At 39.8% G+C, this 15,708-nt stretch overlaps 1 protein-coding gene across 3 annotated transcripts in view; it reads right to left on the bottom strand.

Annotated features, from left to right (window-relative positions):
• Positions 1-835: 835 nt before the first annotated feature.
• LOC127638452 (protein BANP) overlaps positions 836-15,708 on the bottom strand; it is a 79,208-nt gene continuing 64,335 nt past the window's right edge. The window contains exon 13 of one of the 3 annotated variants that reach the window (XM_052119988.1): positions 836-2,341. In XM_052119988.1, the coding sequence (XP_051975948.1) occupies positions 2,219-2,341 (123 nt within the window). In that variant the 3' untranslated portion in view covers positions 836-2,218. The remainder of the gene's footprint in view (positions 2,342-15,708) is intronic. The other 2 variants (XM_052119989.1, XM_052119987.1) reach the window with 2 other exon arrangements.

The following is a 15,708-nucleotide window of genomic DNA, read 5'->3' as shown; positions in this document are numbered from 1 at the left end:
TAATCCTTCCAATGTCCTGCAAAAAATACTCCACACAGCAAACTCCAGAAAATAGGAGGCATATACACAAAGAACATGCAGATTCATCCACATACTATCCCGAAGGAGTGTTATTCCACAAAACAATCTCCAGCCGCTAGGCGGTACCAGCACAAAAAGAAACAAAACAGGTGCTCAGTTTCCTCGGATGGTCAAGTGAATGTTCAGTGAGTCAGGTCCACTAGGCTGCAAAGCGAGCGCCACAAAATGACTTACTCCACTGACTTAAGGACAATGCTTGTTGAACACAAGTACATACTTTGTGGCCATCCTTAGCATCTATTCTCAACCTGGCCTGGAACTTCAGTGCAAAAGCGACCCTTGATGCAAATGTTTCTAGAAGGAGTGTTATTCCATGAAACAAACTCCAGCCACTAGACGAATCCAACACAAAAATAAGGTGCCTAGCTTCCTCGGATGGTCAAGTGAATGTTCACTGAGTCGGGCTCACTTGGCTACAACTTGAGAATCAAACAATAACCTACTCATTCTACAGACTTTATAACGAAACTCACCGGTTATGACACAAAAAGTATTAAAAACTAGCAAAGTGCGCAGAGCTTGCCATTCACACGCTTGACCCTTGAATGGCGGAACGCAACCGGGAATGTTAGAATATTGTATTCAATGTGTAAAAGACCAATAAAATAATTTGTGTGTTATAGTTAAAGTTAAAGTAAAACAGATTGTGTTTGCACATTATTGTAACAGTTGAAGATCTAACCTGATTTTAAGACAAATTTATACATTAATGAATGTAATTCCAAAGGGTTCATATACTTTTACTTGCCACTGCATTTAACCTGAGACAGAGAACTGATATTAAAATCAATTGGAGAAATTAGAACGCCCAATATGGCCAATGTAAAAAAGAAAGTCCTGCCTTACAGGTACAAGAGTCAATCTCCTTTTAGATACAGACATCACCTGTCAGTTAACTTGAGAATTAGCTGGACCAGCCTAAAAAATAGTGTTTTTTTCATGATCTGAGCTAAAGAAGCACAATGTATGATACCGTTGTTGTCAGATTTTACTGAAGTTTGAAATGTGATTTGACCATAATCTTGACCAGCCATTTAGATTTCGGTCTTTCCTCTATTCAAGTAGATAGGACCTGCACTCGTATCCATAGAAAATTGCTGCAAGGGAAGCATTCAAAGATGGCTGCCGAGTGGACTGACTTGCCTCGAAAGGGACTTTGGTCCTACTAGGTTTGGTCTGGGAGATATTGTTACAGTTACTGTCATAGATAGCTCAGGATACTATACATGGAAACAACATTCATTTATTCAATTTGAACAAATCTATCATACACAAATATAATATATATGAAAAGTACATAATTCATATACTACATTAACAGCTCTTTGTTATCACATATTTGCTGTATTTTAGTAAACTGCTCTACAAAACCTTCAGTAGTTGTTTGTACAATAAAGGTATGGGAAACTAAATATTGGGCTAAACCAATATGAATGCAATCAAATATTGATGAGAGAGAAGGGGCGGTCCTTAAATATTCCCCAAACACCACATCAACACACACACACACACACACACACACACACACACACACACACACACACACACACACACACACACACACACACACACACACACACACACACACACACACACAAAAACAAAAAGAGAACTGAAAATCTAGGGTTATAAATCAAAGCATACCTTACAATGGTGCTGGTTTGTAATGTCATAAGGAATAGATGCTTGTACTAGAAAAATGACACAAGGAGAGTTTATGGAAATTGGACTTCACATGATTTAAACCCTGACAGTTTGACAGTCTGCTCGAATATCTAGTTGATCATACTTGTTCTTTGCTTAAGAGTTACTGCAAAGATTTTTTGTTCCATGTCGCTTTACTCTGTGACAAGAGCCAGAGAGATTTGATCAGCCAGCAATGAAGCAAACATAGCATATATGTTACTAAGCAGAGTAGATGCTATTACTGTAATGGGTGGGGTACTGTAAGTAGTTTCCAAAAGAGCTGTCACATTATAAACAAATCACATTTGCTTTACTTGGATTTTGCCAATAACTTTTGACTGGAGATGAGGGGGTTTCTTTGAGAATTAGGGAGCTTGAGCACCCACTCTTCTTGGTTTCAACCAGCTCCATGTTCTCGCTGAATATTGGTGATTACGTTTGGGTGAGCATCTCAAGTGCCGACGGTGTTGACGGGCATCTGGATCTGGACCACCTCTCCGTTCTCCGTTTGCTGGAGCTGAATGGTTTCCTTAACATCTATCTCCGCCTGCAGTGCAGGAGTCAGAGCTTCTGCCTGAGAAAACAGAAAGAAAGAGCTTTAAAGTGTCTGGGTAATTCATATGAAATGAGGTTTTCTCAATCCCTTTGTAAAAAATATATTTAAGTACATCTGCAATTTCATGATGAAGAACAATGTGCTTTTTGTCAATTGTAAATTATTATTATTGTTATTTTTTTGCAGAACATGGCAACAAATAAGAATCGTATTAAATTAAATAATTCAATTAATCTAAATTGTAAAATTCTGTTTTAAAATAAAATAATAAAAAAGCATCAGGAATTATATAATGTGGGTCTATTTTCTTATAGATAATACTTGTCTAAATATGAATCACAGAATATGGTATTTAATCTCCAAAGTTTCATCAAGTACAGAAAAATATCTGCAAAGCCTGATTTTTGAGTCATGAAGTCCAGTACAATCTTAAGAAGTTGTGTTTTTTTACTCTAAAACTATTTTAAAAATATTACCATTATAACTAGGTATAATTTTTACTGTCGTAAACTGCTCTTATTTTGTTGATTATATGGCCAGAAACATAAATTATGCAAGTAAAGTGCGAGCGCGGTACGGTTGAACATGCTTAACATGCATTCTTGCTTTACCATATTGGTAACAAACCTTAGCACTCAGGGGGGTGATAGAGTTACTACCTTCAAAAGTCTGTTCCATTTAATTGGATGTTTTTATTCAGGTAAATTGCTATAAGCCTAGACTTTACTGCTATATATAGACTTTAATTGACATGCTCAGGAATATTCTCTTCCAACACTTGTACCGCCATTAGATTAAATTGCTCCGCCATTACAGTAGTTGGCTTGAAGGAGAAAACTCACTGTAGAAGTGGACAATTAAAAAAAAAAAAAATCGCTATAGAGCCCCTTATGTAAATGTTGAGAATGCAACACACCCTTGCATTGCATGATGATTTACGGTCTGACACATTTTGGAATGCAATAACGCATAAAATCGAGCTTGCAAAGCTACTTATGTAGAACATGTTTTGGCCTTAACAATTGTCTCTTGTGCTGCAACAACTTATAAAAAAATTGAAAATCAATAATGAAAATCATTGACAATGAACTGTATTATTGAACTGTTTGATGTGTGCTGTGACATGGGGTAACCTCCTCGTGGTCACTACAATGTGGTTCGTTCTCGGTGTGGTGTGTGATGAGTTGTGCGTGGATGCCGCAGAGAACAGAATGAAGCTTCCACACACGCTATGTCTCCGCGGTAACACACTAAACAAGCCACGTGATAAGATGTGCGGATTGACGGTCTCAGACACGGAGGCAACTGAGATTTGTCCTCAGCCATTCGGACTGAGGCACTAAGCCACCACATTCCAAATTGGGGAGAAAAGGTGAGGAGGGGAAAAAATATATATTTTTTGGAATAATGTACAGATTTTGCTCTTATGGAAGAAATTGGTACTTTTATTCACCAAAGTGGCATTCAACTGATCACAATGTATAGTCAGGACATAAATACCATGAAAAAAATAAAATAATTCAGAACTTCTTAAACTACTTCAAAGATTCTCGTCAAAAAATCCTCCACGTGCAGCAAAGACAGCTTTGTTGATCCTTGGAATTCTAGCTGTCAGTTTGTCCAGATGCTCAGGTGACATTTCACCCCACACTTCCTGTAGCACTTGCCATAGATGTGGCTGTCTTGTCAGGAACTTCTCACGCACCTTACAGTCTATCTGATCCCACAAAAGCTCAATGGGGTTAAGATCCATAACACTGTTTTCCAATTATCGGTTGTCCAATGTCTGTGTTTCTTTGCCCACTCTAACGTTTCCTTTATGTTTCTGTTTCAAAAGTCGCTTTTTCTTTACAATTCTCCATAATGCCTGCACCCCTGAGTCTTCTCTTTACTGCTGTACATGAAACTGGTGTTGAGCGGGTAGAATTCAATGAAGCTGTCAGCTGAGGACACGTGAGGCATCTATTTCTCAAACTAGAGACTCTGATGTACATATCTTCTTGTTTAGTTCTACATCTGACCTTCCACATCTCTTTTTGTCCTTGATAGAGCCAGTTGTCCTTTGTCTTTGAAGACTGTAGTGTACACCTTTGTATGAAATCTTTTGTTTTTTGCAATTTCAAGCATTTTTGCAATTTCAAGCACTGTCACGTCAATCAGAGAGGCAAAGCGCGCACACGCCCAGAGAATCCACAGTCACTTCCAGGACAGCGGTGACACGAGGCGCATGTGGCAGGGCATCCAGGCCATCACCAACTACAGGACAACATCAGTTGCCTGTGACAAAGATGCCTCCCTTCCAGATGCGCTGAACGACTTCTACGCTCGGTTTGAAGTGCAGAACGACGTGATGGCGAGGAAGTCCACCCCTCCTCCCAACGACCAGGTGCTCTGTCTTACCACGGCAGATGTGAGGAAAACTCTACGTAGAGTCAACCCACGGAAGGCTGCTGGACCAGACAACATTCCTGGCAGAGTGCTCAGAGGATGTGCAGACCAGCTAGCAGATGTTCTTACCGACATCTTCAACATCTCTCTGAGCAGCGCCGTCGTTCCAACGTGCTTCAAGGCCACCACCATCATCCCCATGCCAAAGAAGTCTTCAGTGTCCTGCCTCAACGACTACCGTCCCGTCGCACTTACACCCATCATCATGAAGTGCTTCGAGAGGCTCGTCATGAGGCAGATTAAGACCCAGCTGCCCCCCTCACTAGACCCACTGCAGTTTGCGTATCGTTCAAAACGTTCAACGGACGATGCCATCACCACAACCCTCCATCTGGCCCTCACCCACCTAGACAATAAGGACTCATACGTTCAAATGCTGTTCATAGATTTCAGCTCAGCATTCAACACAATCATTCCCCAGCACCTGATTGGAAAGCTGAACCTGCTGGGCCTGGACACCTCCCTCTGCAACTGGATCCTGGACTTCCTGACTTGGAGACCTCAGTCAGTCCGGATCGGGAACAGCATCTCCACCACCACCACACTGAGCACTGGGGCCCCCCAGGGCTGTGTGCTCAGTCCACTGCTGTTCACTCTGCTGACTCACGACTGTGCAGCAATGCACAGCTCGAATCACATCATCAAGTTCGCCGATGACACGACCGTGGTGGGTCTCATCAGCAAGAACGACGAGTCAGCATACAGAGAGGAGGTGCAGTGGCTGATGAACTGGTGTAGAGCCAACAACCTGTCCCTGAATGTCGACAAAACAAAAGAGATGGTTGTTGAATTTAGGAGAGCACAAGGTGAACACACTCCGCTGAACATCGACGGCTCCTCTGTGGAGATCGTCAAAAGCACCAAATTCCTTGGTGTTCACTTGGCGGAGAACCTCACCTGGTCCCTCAACACCAGCTCTATCACCAAGAAAGCCCAGCAGCGTCTCTACTTTCTTCGAAGGCTGAGGAAAGCACATCTCCCAACCCCCATCCTCACTACATTCTATAGAGGGACTATTGAGAGCATCCTGAGCAGCTGCATCACTGCCTGGTTTGGGACTTGCACCGTTTCGGACCGCAAAGCCCTGCAGAGGATAGTGAGGACAGCTGAGAAGATCATTGGGGTCTCTCTTCCCTCCATCAAAGACATTTACAAAAAAACACTGTATCCACAAAGCAACCAGCATTGTGGACGACCCCACACACCCCTCACACAAACTCTTTACCCTCCTCCCGTCTGGCAAGAGGTACCGAAGCATTCGGGCCCTCGCGGCCAGACTGTGTAACAGCTTCTTCCCCCAAGCCATCAGACTCCTCAATACTCAGAGACTGGTTTGACACACACGTGTCCTGAGTTGCACTTTAATTACTGTCACTTTATAACTGTCTGCTATGTGCATAGAACATTATCTCATAGTATGTTATGTTTACATTTTTAGAAACTGTCATCTTTTTGCACTACTGAGTACTGGTCGGCGCTGCACTGTCTATTGTCCTGTTCATTGTCAGAAATTTGTTGTACTGTCCTGTACTTTTTGCACATGTTTGCACGTGCACTTTATATAGGTATATGTAGGTTTTTTTATATAGGTATTTTATTTCGTTGTGTTGTCTCATGTGGTCCTGTGTTGGTCCTTTGTTGTTTTTATGTAGCACCATGGTCCTGGAGGAACGTTGTCTCGTTTTGCTGTATACTGTACTAACTGTATATGGTTGAAACGACAATAAAAACCACTTGACTTGATTATATAGCCTTCATTCCTCAAAACAATGATTGACTGATGAGTTTCTAGAGAAAGTTCCTTTTTTTTTGTTGTTGCCATTTTTTACCTAATTTTGACCTTAATACATGCCAGTCTATTGCATACTGTGGCAACTCATAAACAAACACAAAGACAACGTTAAGCTTCATTTAATGAACCAAACCGCTTTCAACTGTGTTTGATATAATGGCAAGTGATTTTCTAGTACCAAATTATCAATTTAGCATGATTACTCAAGGATAAGGTATGATGGTGTGGTATGGAGTGATGGTTGCTGTCTAGATTTGATAAAAAATAACTTTTTTTCAAATAGTGATGGTGCTGTTTTTTACATCAGTATTGTCTTGACTATACTTTGTGATCAGTTGAATGCCACGTTTAAAGTACCAATTTCCTTCTGAAACAGCAAAATCTGTACATTATTCCAAACTTTTGGCCGCCAGTGTATAATTTATAATTGATATACATTCTCCTGCTGCATCCAAACTGTTTTTTGTTTTGTTTTGTTTTTGGTTTAATGAGAAAAGCTATGGCAATTTATATAGTAAAACTTCAAAACCTATTTTGCTTTCAATGAGCAATAATCATATTTATATTTGGTTGTTTTATATAAAATATTTATACAATGGGAACATAATATACAATGAAAACTAATAATAATAATAATCTAAAGACTAATAAATAATACAAATAATCGTTAGTAGCTCTAGTTGTCTCCATTTGTTACATCAAGGGACTTGAAGAGCAAATGCTAATTGTTAGCCTTAGAGCTATAAAATGTCCACAGTTTAAACTGTCATGTGGTGTTGCATGCTAAACTCCTTATTGTGCATGAAGTTTTCATGATATGACCCCTTCAGAAACCCCATTAAATCGCAATTTTGTTCACGTAACAAGAAGTTAGGATGGGACATATTAAATGGCTCATCCATTTTTTTAAACAGCCAATAGCCTTCAGTTTAAAGCACAGCCATGAACCATGATTTGCTGCTTGCTATTGCAGGTAATATTAGGGGAAGGGACATTGTCATTACTTACTTATTCATGCAATTAATCAGCCAATCGTGCTGCAGCAGTGCAATGCATAAAATAATTTAGATATGGGTCAGGAGCTTCAGTTAATGTTCACATCAACCATCAGAATGTGGAAAAAATGTGATGTCAGTGATTTGGACCATGGCATGATTGTTGGTGCCAGACGGGCTGGTTTGAGTATTTCTGGTATTTTCGCACACAACAGTGTCTAGAATTTACTCAGAATGGTGCCAAAAACAAAAAAACATCCAATGAGTGGCAGTTCTGTAGACGAAAACGTCTTATTGATGAGAGAGGTCAACAGAGAATGGCCAGACTGGTTTGAGTTGAGAGAAATGCTATGATAACTCAGATAACAGCTCTGTACAATTGTGGTGAGCAGAATAGCACCTCAAAATGCACAACTTGCCGACCTTGAGTCGGGTGTGCTTCAACAGCAGAAGACCCCGTCGGGCAATTTATTAGGACCATAGTGTTCCTAATAAAGAGCTCAGTGAGTATAGCTGGCCTCAAAGTTGAACTGTAAGCCACAAAACTCTCAAATTAACAATATCAAAACCAAAATAAAAAACACGAAAACAACACAAGAGAGAAAAAGAGCAAAAGTAAGAGGTCAGGTTAAGGCTATGCTTTATCTCAGTCATCCAAATAAAAACACTCCCTCAAAAACCATAGAGGGAGTGAAGAATAGTGGAGACAGCGCAGGATGAGTCACATCAGAGTTTGTCGAGTGAGTCATTTCTTTCCCAACACACGCCAGGGGAACATGCTGCACACCTGCACAATACAAAGACTAACACTGTATGTAAGGGCATGGCCCAGATGTGCCAAGAGTCTTAAAACACAGCCGATTTGATACAAGACACTCTCAGACTGTGCTTTTCATCTAAGGTGGCAAGAGCAAGGTCCTCAGGGGACAATTTCCTGCAGCTCCACAAGAGGGCACAAAATTTGGGTCAGTTTATGAAAATGATTAAATTATCAGGGTATCTCCTGTATTATTCTGTTCAAGAACATGGAAATTTAGAAATGAGCCATAAAAACATCTCTTTAAACTACTTTTTAGCAATATTTGGTCTGTCAGACAATCTTGGCCAGAAACTCTTTATTTTTGTCAATTTTAATCTTTGTTGATTAAATGTGTGCTATGGAATCTATTAAATGGAGAAAAAAGAGAAAATGAAAAAAGGAAGGGGTGTGTACACAAAATAAGCATGTGTAATCATTACCATATGTTTTGTGCAACAGATGCGAGCGATTTAAATAATCCTGAAATTCACACAGAATGGCGAGCTATGACCTCGTATCATCTGTTTGAGGCACAAGCAGACAGCTGTCTGAACCAATTTTGATTTAAAATTAAAGTGAATATCTTGTCAATATTTTTTCTAAAAAGGCAACCTAGTCAATAAGCTATGCATTTGAATAATTCTTGAATTCTTAGCTAATGATGGTTAAGGGGTGCACATGTGAAAAGTTTTAGGCAATAAGTAAATTGAAATCAAAAATGTTACGTGATGCAACACAACCGCAACCGATCAGAAAATAATTTTTGTTTACTATACAACTTGATGATTAATGTACAAAAATCGAATTCATTTTTGACCTTAGGGGAACTGATTATTAACAATAATTTATAAATGTTTAACAACAGAACAACCATGAGCTCCAAGCTTGTTTATCGATGGTAAATGCTTCTGTTAAAGCCATCAGTCCTCGTTATTTCAACTTCATTTAAAATAATAATAATAATAGCTAAACTTCGGGTGTAGAACTACACTATCCATTATCCTCAACTCCTGTGGCCTGTTGTGCGGGGACGGTGGTGCGGGTCTCCGACGTCCCGCAGGCTGCCCCCTATCGGGCTGGAGCATACCGGATTCCGGTAAGGATCGGGGGGGTATTTACCAAGCTTTGCTGGATACCGGCTGCAATCAGATCACCATCCACCAACGCTTGGTTCAACCCGGGGCTTTGGGTTTAGCTAAACTGGTGGGGGTGAGGTGTGTGCATGGGGATGTTCACAAGTATCCCATGGTGACTTTGGCGATTAAATTCAGGGGAAAAAACCATAGTGTGGAGGCAGCGGTTAGTTCCCGCCTCAGCGGGGGCGTGGTCAAGCGCCCGTCCGGGAGAGGAAAGCGGTAAGGGCGCTTACACCTGAGCTAATTTATGCCTAACACCTGTCTCTAATTCCAGTGAGCACGAGGAGAGCGGCATAAAAGCAGACACCGAGCCTCCAGTCAAAGAGAGATGACAAGCGCTTGCATGATATTGTGTATTGTAAAAGTAGAGAGAATTAAAAGCTTACCTTGTGCTGAACACCTGTTCCCTGTCCTCCTTCTTGTGGGAAGCGTTACAAACAGGTATTCCTCTGTTAGCTTGTTAAACCCTGTCCAATATTTTCCAGCAAGATCATGCCATAACGATTATTCATATGCTTCAGCAGCTGTTTGTTTTATTCCCCATGTCACATTGACAGGTGGTGTATCACAAAATGGCAGTTATCTATAATCAATTTGCAGAGGTTTACGGTGTTGATTTACATCAAACATTGCATATCCAACACTCTGATCAAGCATCAAAGTTTTCACCATTAACAATCTTCCTTAATGCCTTTGATATATAATTACAGCACCAATTTGGAAGGTATCCAGCCCACCAAGCAAGTCAACAAGTGAGGATAAAGGTAAATCTAAGGCCCTCTGATGGAGACTGGTTAAGTATGTAGAGGAGGAAATCATCAAGCTTTTCCCACAAACTGGTTTCCGTGGGTTTGGCACAGCTTGCTTAGACAAAGATAAGACGCTACATATTTGAAGGTCAGCCAAAATGCGAGTATGTTGTGTGTGTGTGTATTCATGAGAGAAAGAAAGAGACAGGACATTCCAATAACAAGGCTTAGGGAGCATTGAGACATTTAGACACATTTTAAGCTTTACAACCAATTTGGCCACGGTACAACACATCCTGTGAAAGAGTGTGCTTGAAAAAGAGGGAAGAGGGGACCATTGTGAAGATGGTTTACGCAAGTACACAACCACAGATGTGAATGCTTGGGCACCGCAGTGCAAGTACACGGTCCTGTTCTTAATGAGCTTTCTTGTGTTACTTGAAAAAACTACCAATTTTCATAACCGACTAGTTGGTACATTGATTGATGACTAAGGTTGGTTGTTTGAACATTAAGGATAATAATGTATAATTAGGCTCCGTTATGGTCAGGTGATCCCAATCCAGCCTCTTAAAAGGATATACAGATGCAAAGTGCAGCACTTCAACATGGTGACTTAAGTATTATCAACAAACAAATAGGCTATATAACTATAGCGTCTTATTCAAATAAAATAAAAAGGCTCCAATACGGAGCGGCACAAAGCCAGTTATGCACATTCTGAATGCAGATTGCTTTAGGGTGATCCTTGCTGTGCATTCAAAAGTGATAACATTTTACAGCTTATTACAAGACTACTTGCCAAATAAACAAATAAATGCATATTAAACATTGATTTGAGCTGAAATTATTTTATTTGCTTACTTGTAGAGATTGCAAAGTGATCCGAGAATCAGGAAAGATGACACGCAATCCCTGGATGACCGGTCTAATTCATCTTAATCCCTGGATGTGTGGTTGTTACTTAGAGATATCAGACCGCAAGATGGCACCATTGACTAATCAGAATGCAATGTAATAACGACTAGTCAGTTGTTAGACGACTAGTCAATTAGTTGACCACCCTGGCAAACCCCTAGTGACTGTGTGGTAACAAATGTTAGTACTAATCAAGCAGGCAATTCAATTCATAGTCAATCAACTACATGACTTGTCGATCACCCTGGCACATCCCTAGTTATTGTGTGGCAACAAAGGTTGGTACTACTCAAGGGGGCGATTAAATTACTAGTCAGTTGTTAAACTACTAGTCGATTAGTCGAACAACCTGGAACATTTCTATTTGCTGGGCAGTACCAAATGCTAATACTACTCAAGGGGGTGATTAAATTACTTTTAAATGTCTGTGCCAATAAATTGGATGTGCTATTCTTCAAGTCACACCATGTAAATGGTCAGCAAACTCTTAAAAACAAATCTCATGTCTGAGCCAAAGCCTTGATGTGCAGTGCTTCAACATTTGTTGCGGAGGCATCACAGCTGACCCGGGTTTAAGATTCTGACATTGGTTCCTTTCTAAATCTTGTTCCCTCTTTTCTCCTGCTGTCCTTCTCTCAGCTTTCATATTAAATAAAGGCAAAAAATGCCAAAAATATAACAAATGTCACTTTACTTACTTTTATCCAGTGGCCCAAAATGTCAGTAGTAACAATATCAACTAACCTCGGAGGATTTCGTTAAAGTATTTGTTCAACCAAAAATTAAATCAAAATTTCTCAAAGAATTGTTAATGATAGGAAAATATATCTAAATATCACAAACCAACATAAATGACGAACCATATCGAGGCAAACTTTTATCTATATAAATATTTACAACATTGATTTCTGTCCATATGATCATAAATTAAATGAGTCGTCAAACATAAAAATCACACTGTTGTTTTATTCTATGCTATTCACTGGGTTCACACAAGGTTCTTGAAGTGCTTAAATTTAGCTATGAGAAATGTATGTACTGGAATACCTGGAAAATGGCCCTTTATTTTGTTGAAAAAAGCTTAAAATTTCTTCCGTGTAATGTGAATCTAATAAAGATGAGATCCATGCACTCCACGTTATTGAATAATGTGTCTTGTAATATCCTTTCTGTTCTTCCCAAACAGATGTTGATCAAAAGGAGAAAGAAACCATTTTAATAACATATACACTGGAGGCAAAAAGTTTGGAATAATGTACAGATTTTTCTGTTTTGGAAAGAAATTGGTACTTAAATTCACTAAAGTGGCATTCAACTGATCAAAAAATATAGTCAGAACATTACTGATGTAAAAACAGCACCATCATTATTTGAAAAAAGTCATTTTTTATCTGAGTTGCCACAGTATGCAATAGACTGGCATGTCTTAAGGTCAATATTAGGTAAAAGAAGCAGATTTCTTTCGCTATACAATGCTTGAAATGGCCAAACAACTTAAGATTTCATACAAATGTGTACACTACAGTCTTCAAAGATAAAGGACAACTGGCTCTAACAAGGTCAGAAAGAGATGTGGAAGACCAGATATACAACTAAACAAGAAGATATGTACATCAGAGTCTCTAGTTTGAGAAATAGATGCCTCACATGTCCTCAGCTGACAGCTTCATTGAATTCTACCCACTCAACACCAGTTTCATGTACAACAGTAAAGAGAAGACACAGATGTGCAGGCATTATGGGAAGAATTGCAAGGAAAAAGCAATTTTTGAAAAACAAAAACAAAAACTAAAGTTTAGAGTGTGCAAAGAAACACAGACATTGGACAACAGATAATTGGAAATGAGTGTTATGGATCTTAACCCCTTTGAACTTTTGTGGGATCAGCTAGACTGTAAGGCGAAATGTCACCTGAGTATCTGGACAAACTGACAGCTAGAATGTCAAGGATCTGCAAAGCTGTCAATGCTGCACGTGGAGAATTTTTTGATGAGAACTCGTTGAAGAATTTTAAGTTCTGATTTTTTTGGTTCAAATTGTAATAGTAATTTTTCACATTATTAATGTCCTTACTACACGCTGTGACCAGTTGAATGCCACTTAAAAAGTACCAATTTAATTCCATAAGAGCAAAATCTGTAAAGTCTTCCAATCTTTTGGCCACCAGTGTACATGCATCACGGATGCGGCAAATAACCGTCTCTGAAGCAAATATGCTTGCTGAACTGCCACTATTCAAAGAGTTTTAGTACTTTTAGTACTTAGAGTGAGGAAAATAAGTATTTGAACACCCTGCTATTTTGCAAGTTCTCCCACTTGGAAATCATGGAGGGGTCTGAAATTGTCATCGTAGGTGCATGTCCACTGTGAGAGACATAATCTAAAAAACAAATCCAGAAATCACAATGTATGATTTTTTAACTATTTATTTGTATGATACAGCTGCAAATAAGTATTTGAACACCTGTCTATCAGCTAGAATTCTGACCCTCAAAGACCTGTTCGTCTGCCTTTAAAATGTCCACCTCCACTCCATTTATTATCCTAAATTAGATGCACCTGTTTGAGGTCGATAGCTGCATAAAGACACCTGTCCACCCCATACAATCAGTAAGAATCCAACTACTAACATGGCCAAGACCAAAGAGCTGTCCAAAGACACTAGAGACAAAATTGTACACCTCCACAAGGCTGGAAAGGGCTACGGGAAATTGCCAAGCAGCTTGGTGAAAAAAGGTCCCCTGTTGGAGCAATCATTAGAAAATGGAAGAAGCTAAACATGACTGTCAATCTCCCTCGGACTGGGGCTCCATGCAAGATCTCACCTTGTGGGGTCTCAATTATCCTAAGAAAGGTGAGAAATCAGCCCAGAACTACACGGGAGGAGCTGGTCAATGACCTGAAAAGAGCTGGGACCACCGTTTCCAAGGTTACTGTTGGTAATACACTAAGACGTCATGGTTTGAAATCATGCATGGCACGGAAGGTTCCCCTGCTTAAACCTGCACATGTCAAGGCCGTCTTAAGTTTGCCAATGACCATTTGGATGATCCAGAGGAGTCATGGGAGAAAGTCATGTGGTCAGATGAGACCAAAATAGAACTTTTTGGTCATAATTCCACTAACCGTGTTTGGAGGAAGAAGAATGATGAGTACCATCCCAAGAACACCATCCCTACTGTGAAGCATGGGGGTGGTAGCATCATGCTTTGGGGGTGTTTTTCTGCACATGGGACAGGGCGACTGCACTGTATTAAGGAGAGGATGACCGGGGCCATGTATTGCGAAATTTTTATGAACAACCTCCTTCCCTCAGTTAGAGCATTGAAGATGGGTCGAGGCTGGGTCTTCCAACATGACAATGACCCAAAGCACACAGCCAGGATAACCAAGGAGTGGCTCTGTAAGAAGCATATCAAGGTTCTGGCGTGGCCTAGCCAGTCTCCAGACCTAAACCCAATAGAGAATCTTTGGAGGGAGCTCATACTCCGTGTTTCTCAGCGACAGCCCAGAAACCTGACTGATCTAGAGAAGATCTGTGTGGAGGAGTGGGTCAAAATCCCTCCTGCAGTGTGTGCAAACCTGGTGAAAAACTACAGGAAACGTTTGACCTCTGTAATTGCAAACAAAGGCTACTGTACCAAATATTAACATTGATTTTCTCAGGTGTTCAAATACTTATTTGCAGCTGTATCATACAAATAAATAGTTAAAAAATCATACATCGTGATTTCTGGATTTTTTTTTTTAGATTACGTCTCTCACAGTGGACATGCACCTACAATGACAATTTCAGACCCCTCCATGATTTCTAAGTGGGAGAACTTGCAAAATAGCAGGGTGTTCAAATACTTATTTTCCTCACTGTATATTTCATATCACAGAACTTCAATCTATGAGCATTTTGCCTTTTTTCTGTCAGACTTTGTCATTTACATGTTGTTATATCAAATCCAAATTATTTTGAACTGTGAACCTCATATTGTGAATCGAACCGAATCGTCAGATAATCATATCGTCCTACCACTAATAATTGTGGTTGAAGGCACTTCCGTGTTTTGCGTCATACAAACTTGTGAAAATATTCAAAAAGAAGTATCACGGAATCCTCAAAACTGAGTTTTATCTGAGTTGAAAATTTTATCAGAACAACATATTGTTAACGTTTTCTTTGGTTTCATAAAGCATTAGCAAAGAATTATGCTAAGCAGAAAATGACCTTTAAGAATATTTAAACCAAAAGCGCCCAGAGGTCTCCCTCTAAAAAATGTTTTGGTTGTACCAGCCTAACCACTTCAAAGGCAACTGTGGTAAAGACCTAGCTCTCCTCCCTGTTACCAAATAGCTCTCATTCCAATTCACAAAAGCCCCACTGTTGGTGCATGTTAGTTGCGTGAGTGTTTCTGGAGTGTTTCGTGAACAAATTCCCCAAAAATTGAGGGCTGGTTCACAACAAAGGACAGTGAAATGTCTGTCATTATTTGTTTCGAATTAAACACAGAATGCATCCATCTAAATACAGTGCCAATGTCTCGGGAGGTTTATAGT

Source organism: Xyrauchen texanus, chromosome 46, assembly GCF_025860055.1.
Source record: "Xyrauchen texanus isolate HMW12.3.18 chromosome 46, RBS_HiC_50CHRs, whole genome shotgun sequence".
Taxonomy (NCBI): domain Eukaryota; kingdom Metazoa; phylum Chordata; class Actinopteri; order Cypriniformes; family Catostomidae; genus Xyrauchen; species Xyrauchen texanus.
The sequence above is the reverse complement of the archived record's forward strand: the minus strand, read 5'-3'. Positions and strand labels throughout refer to the sequence as shown.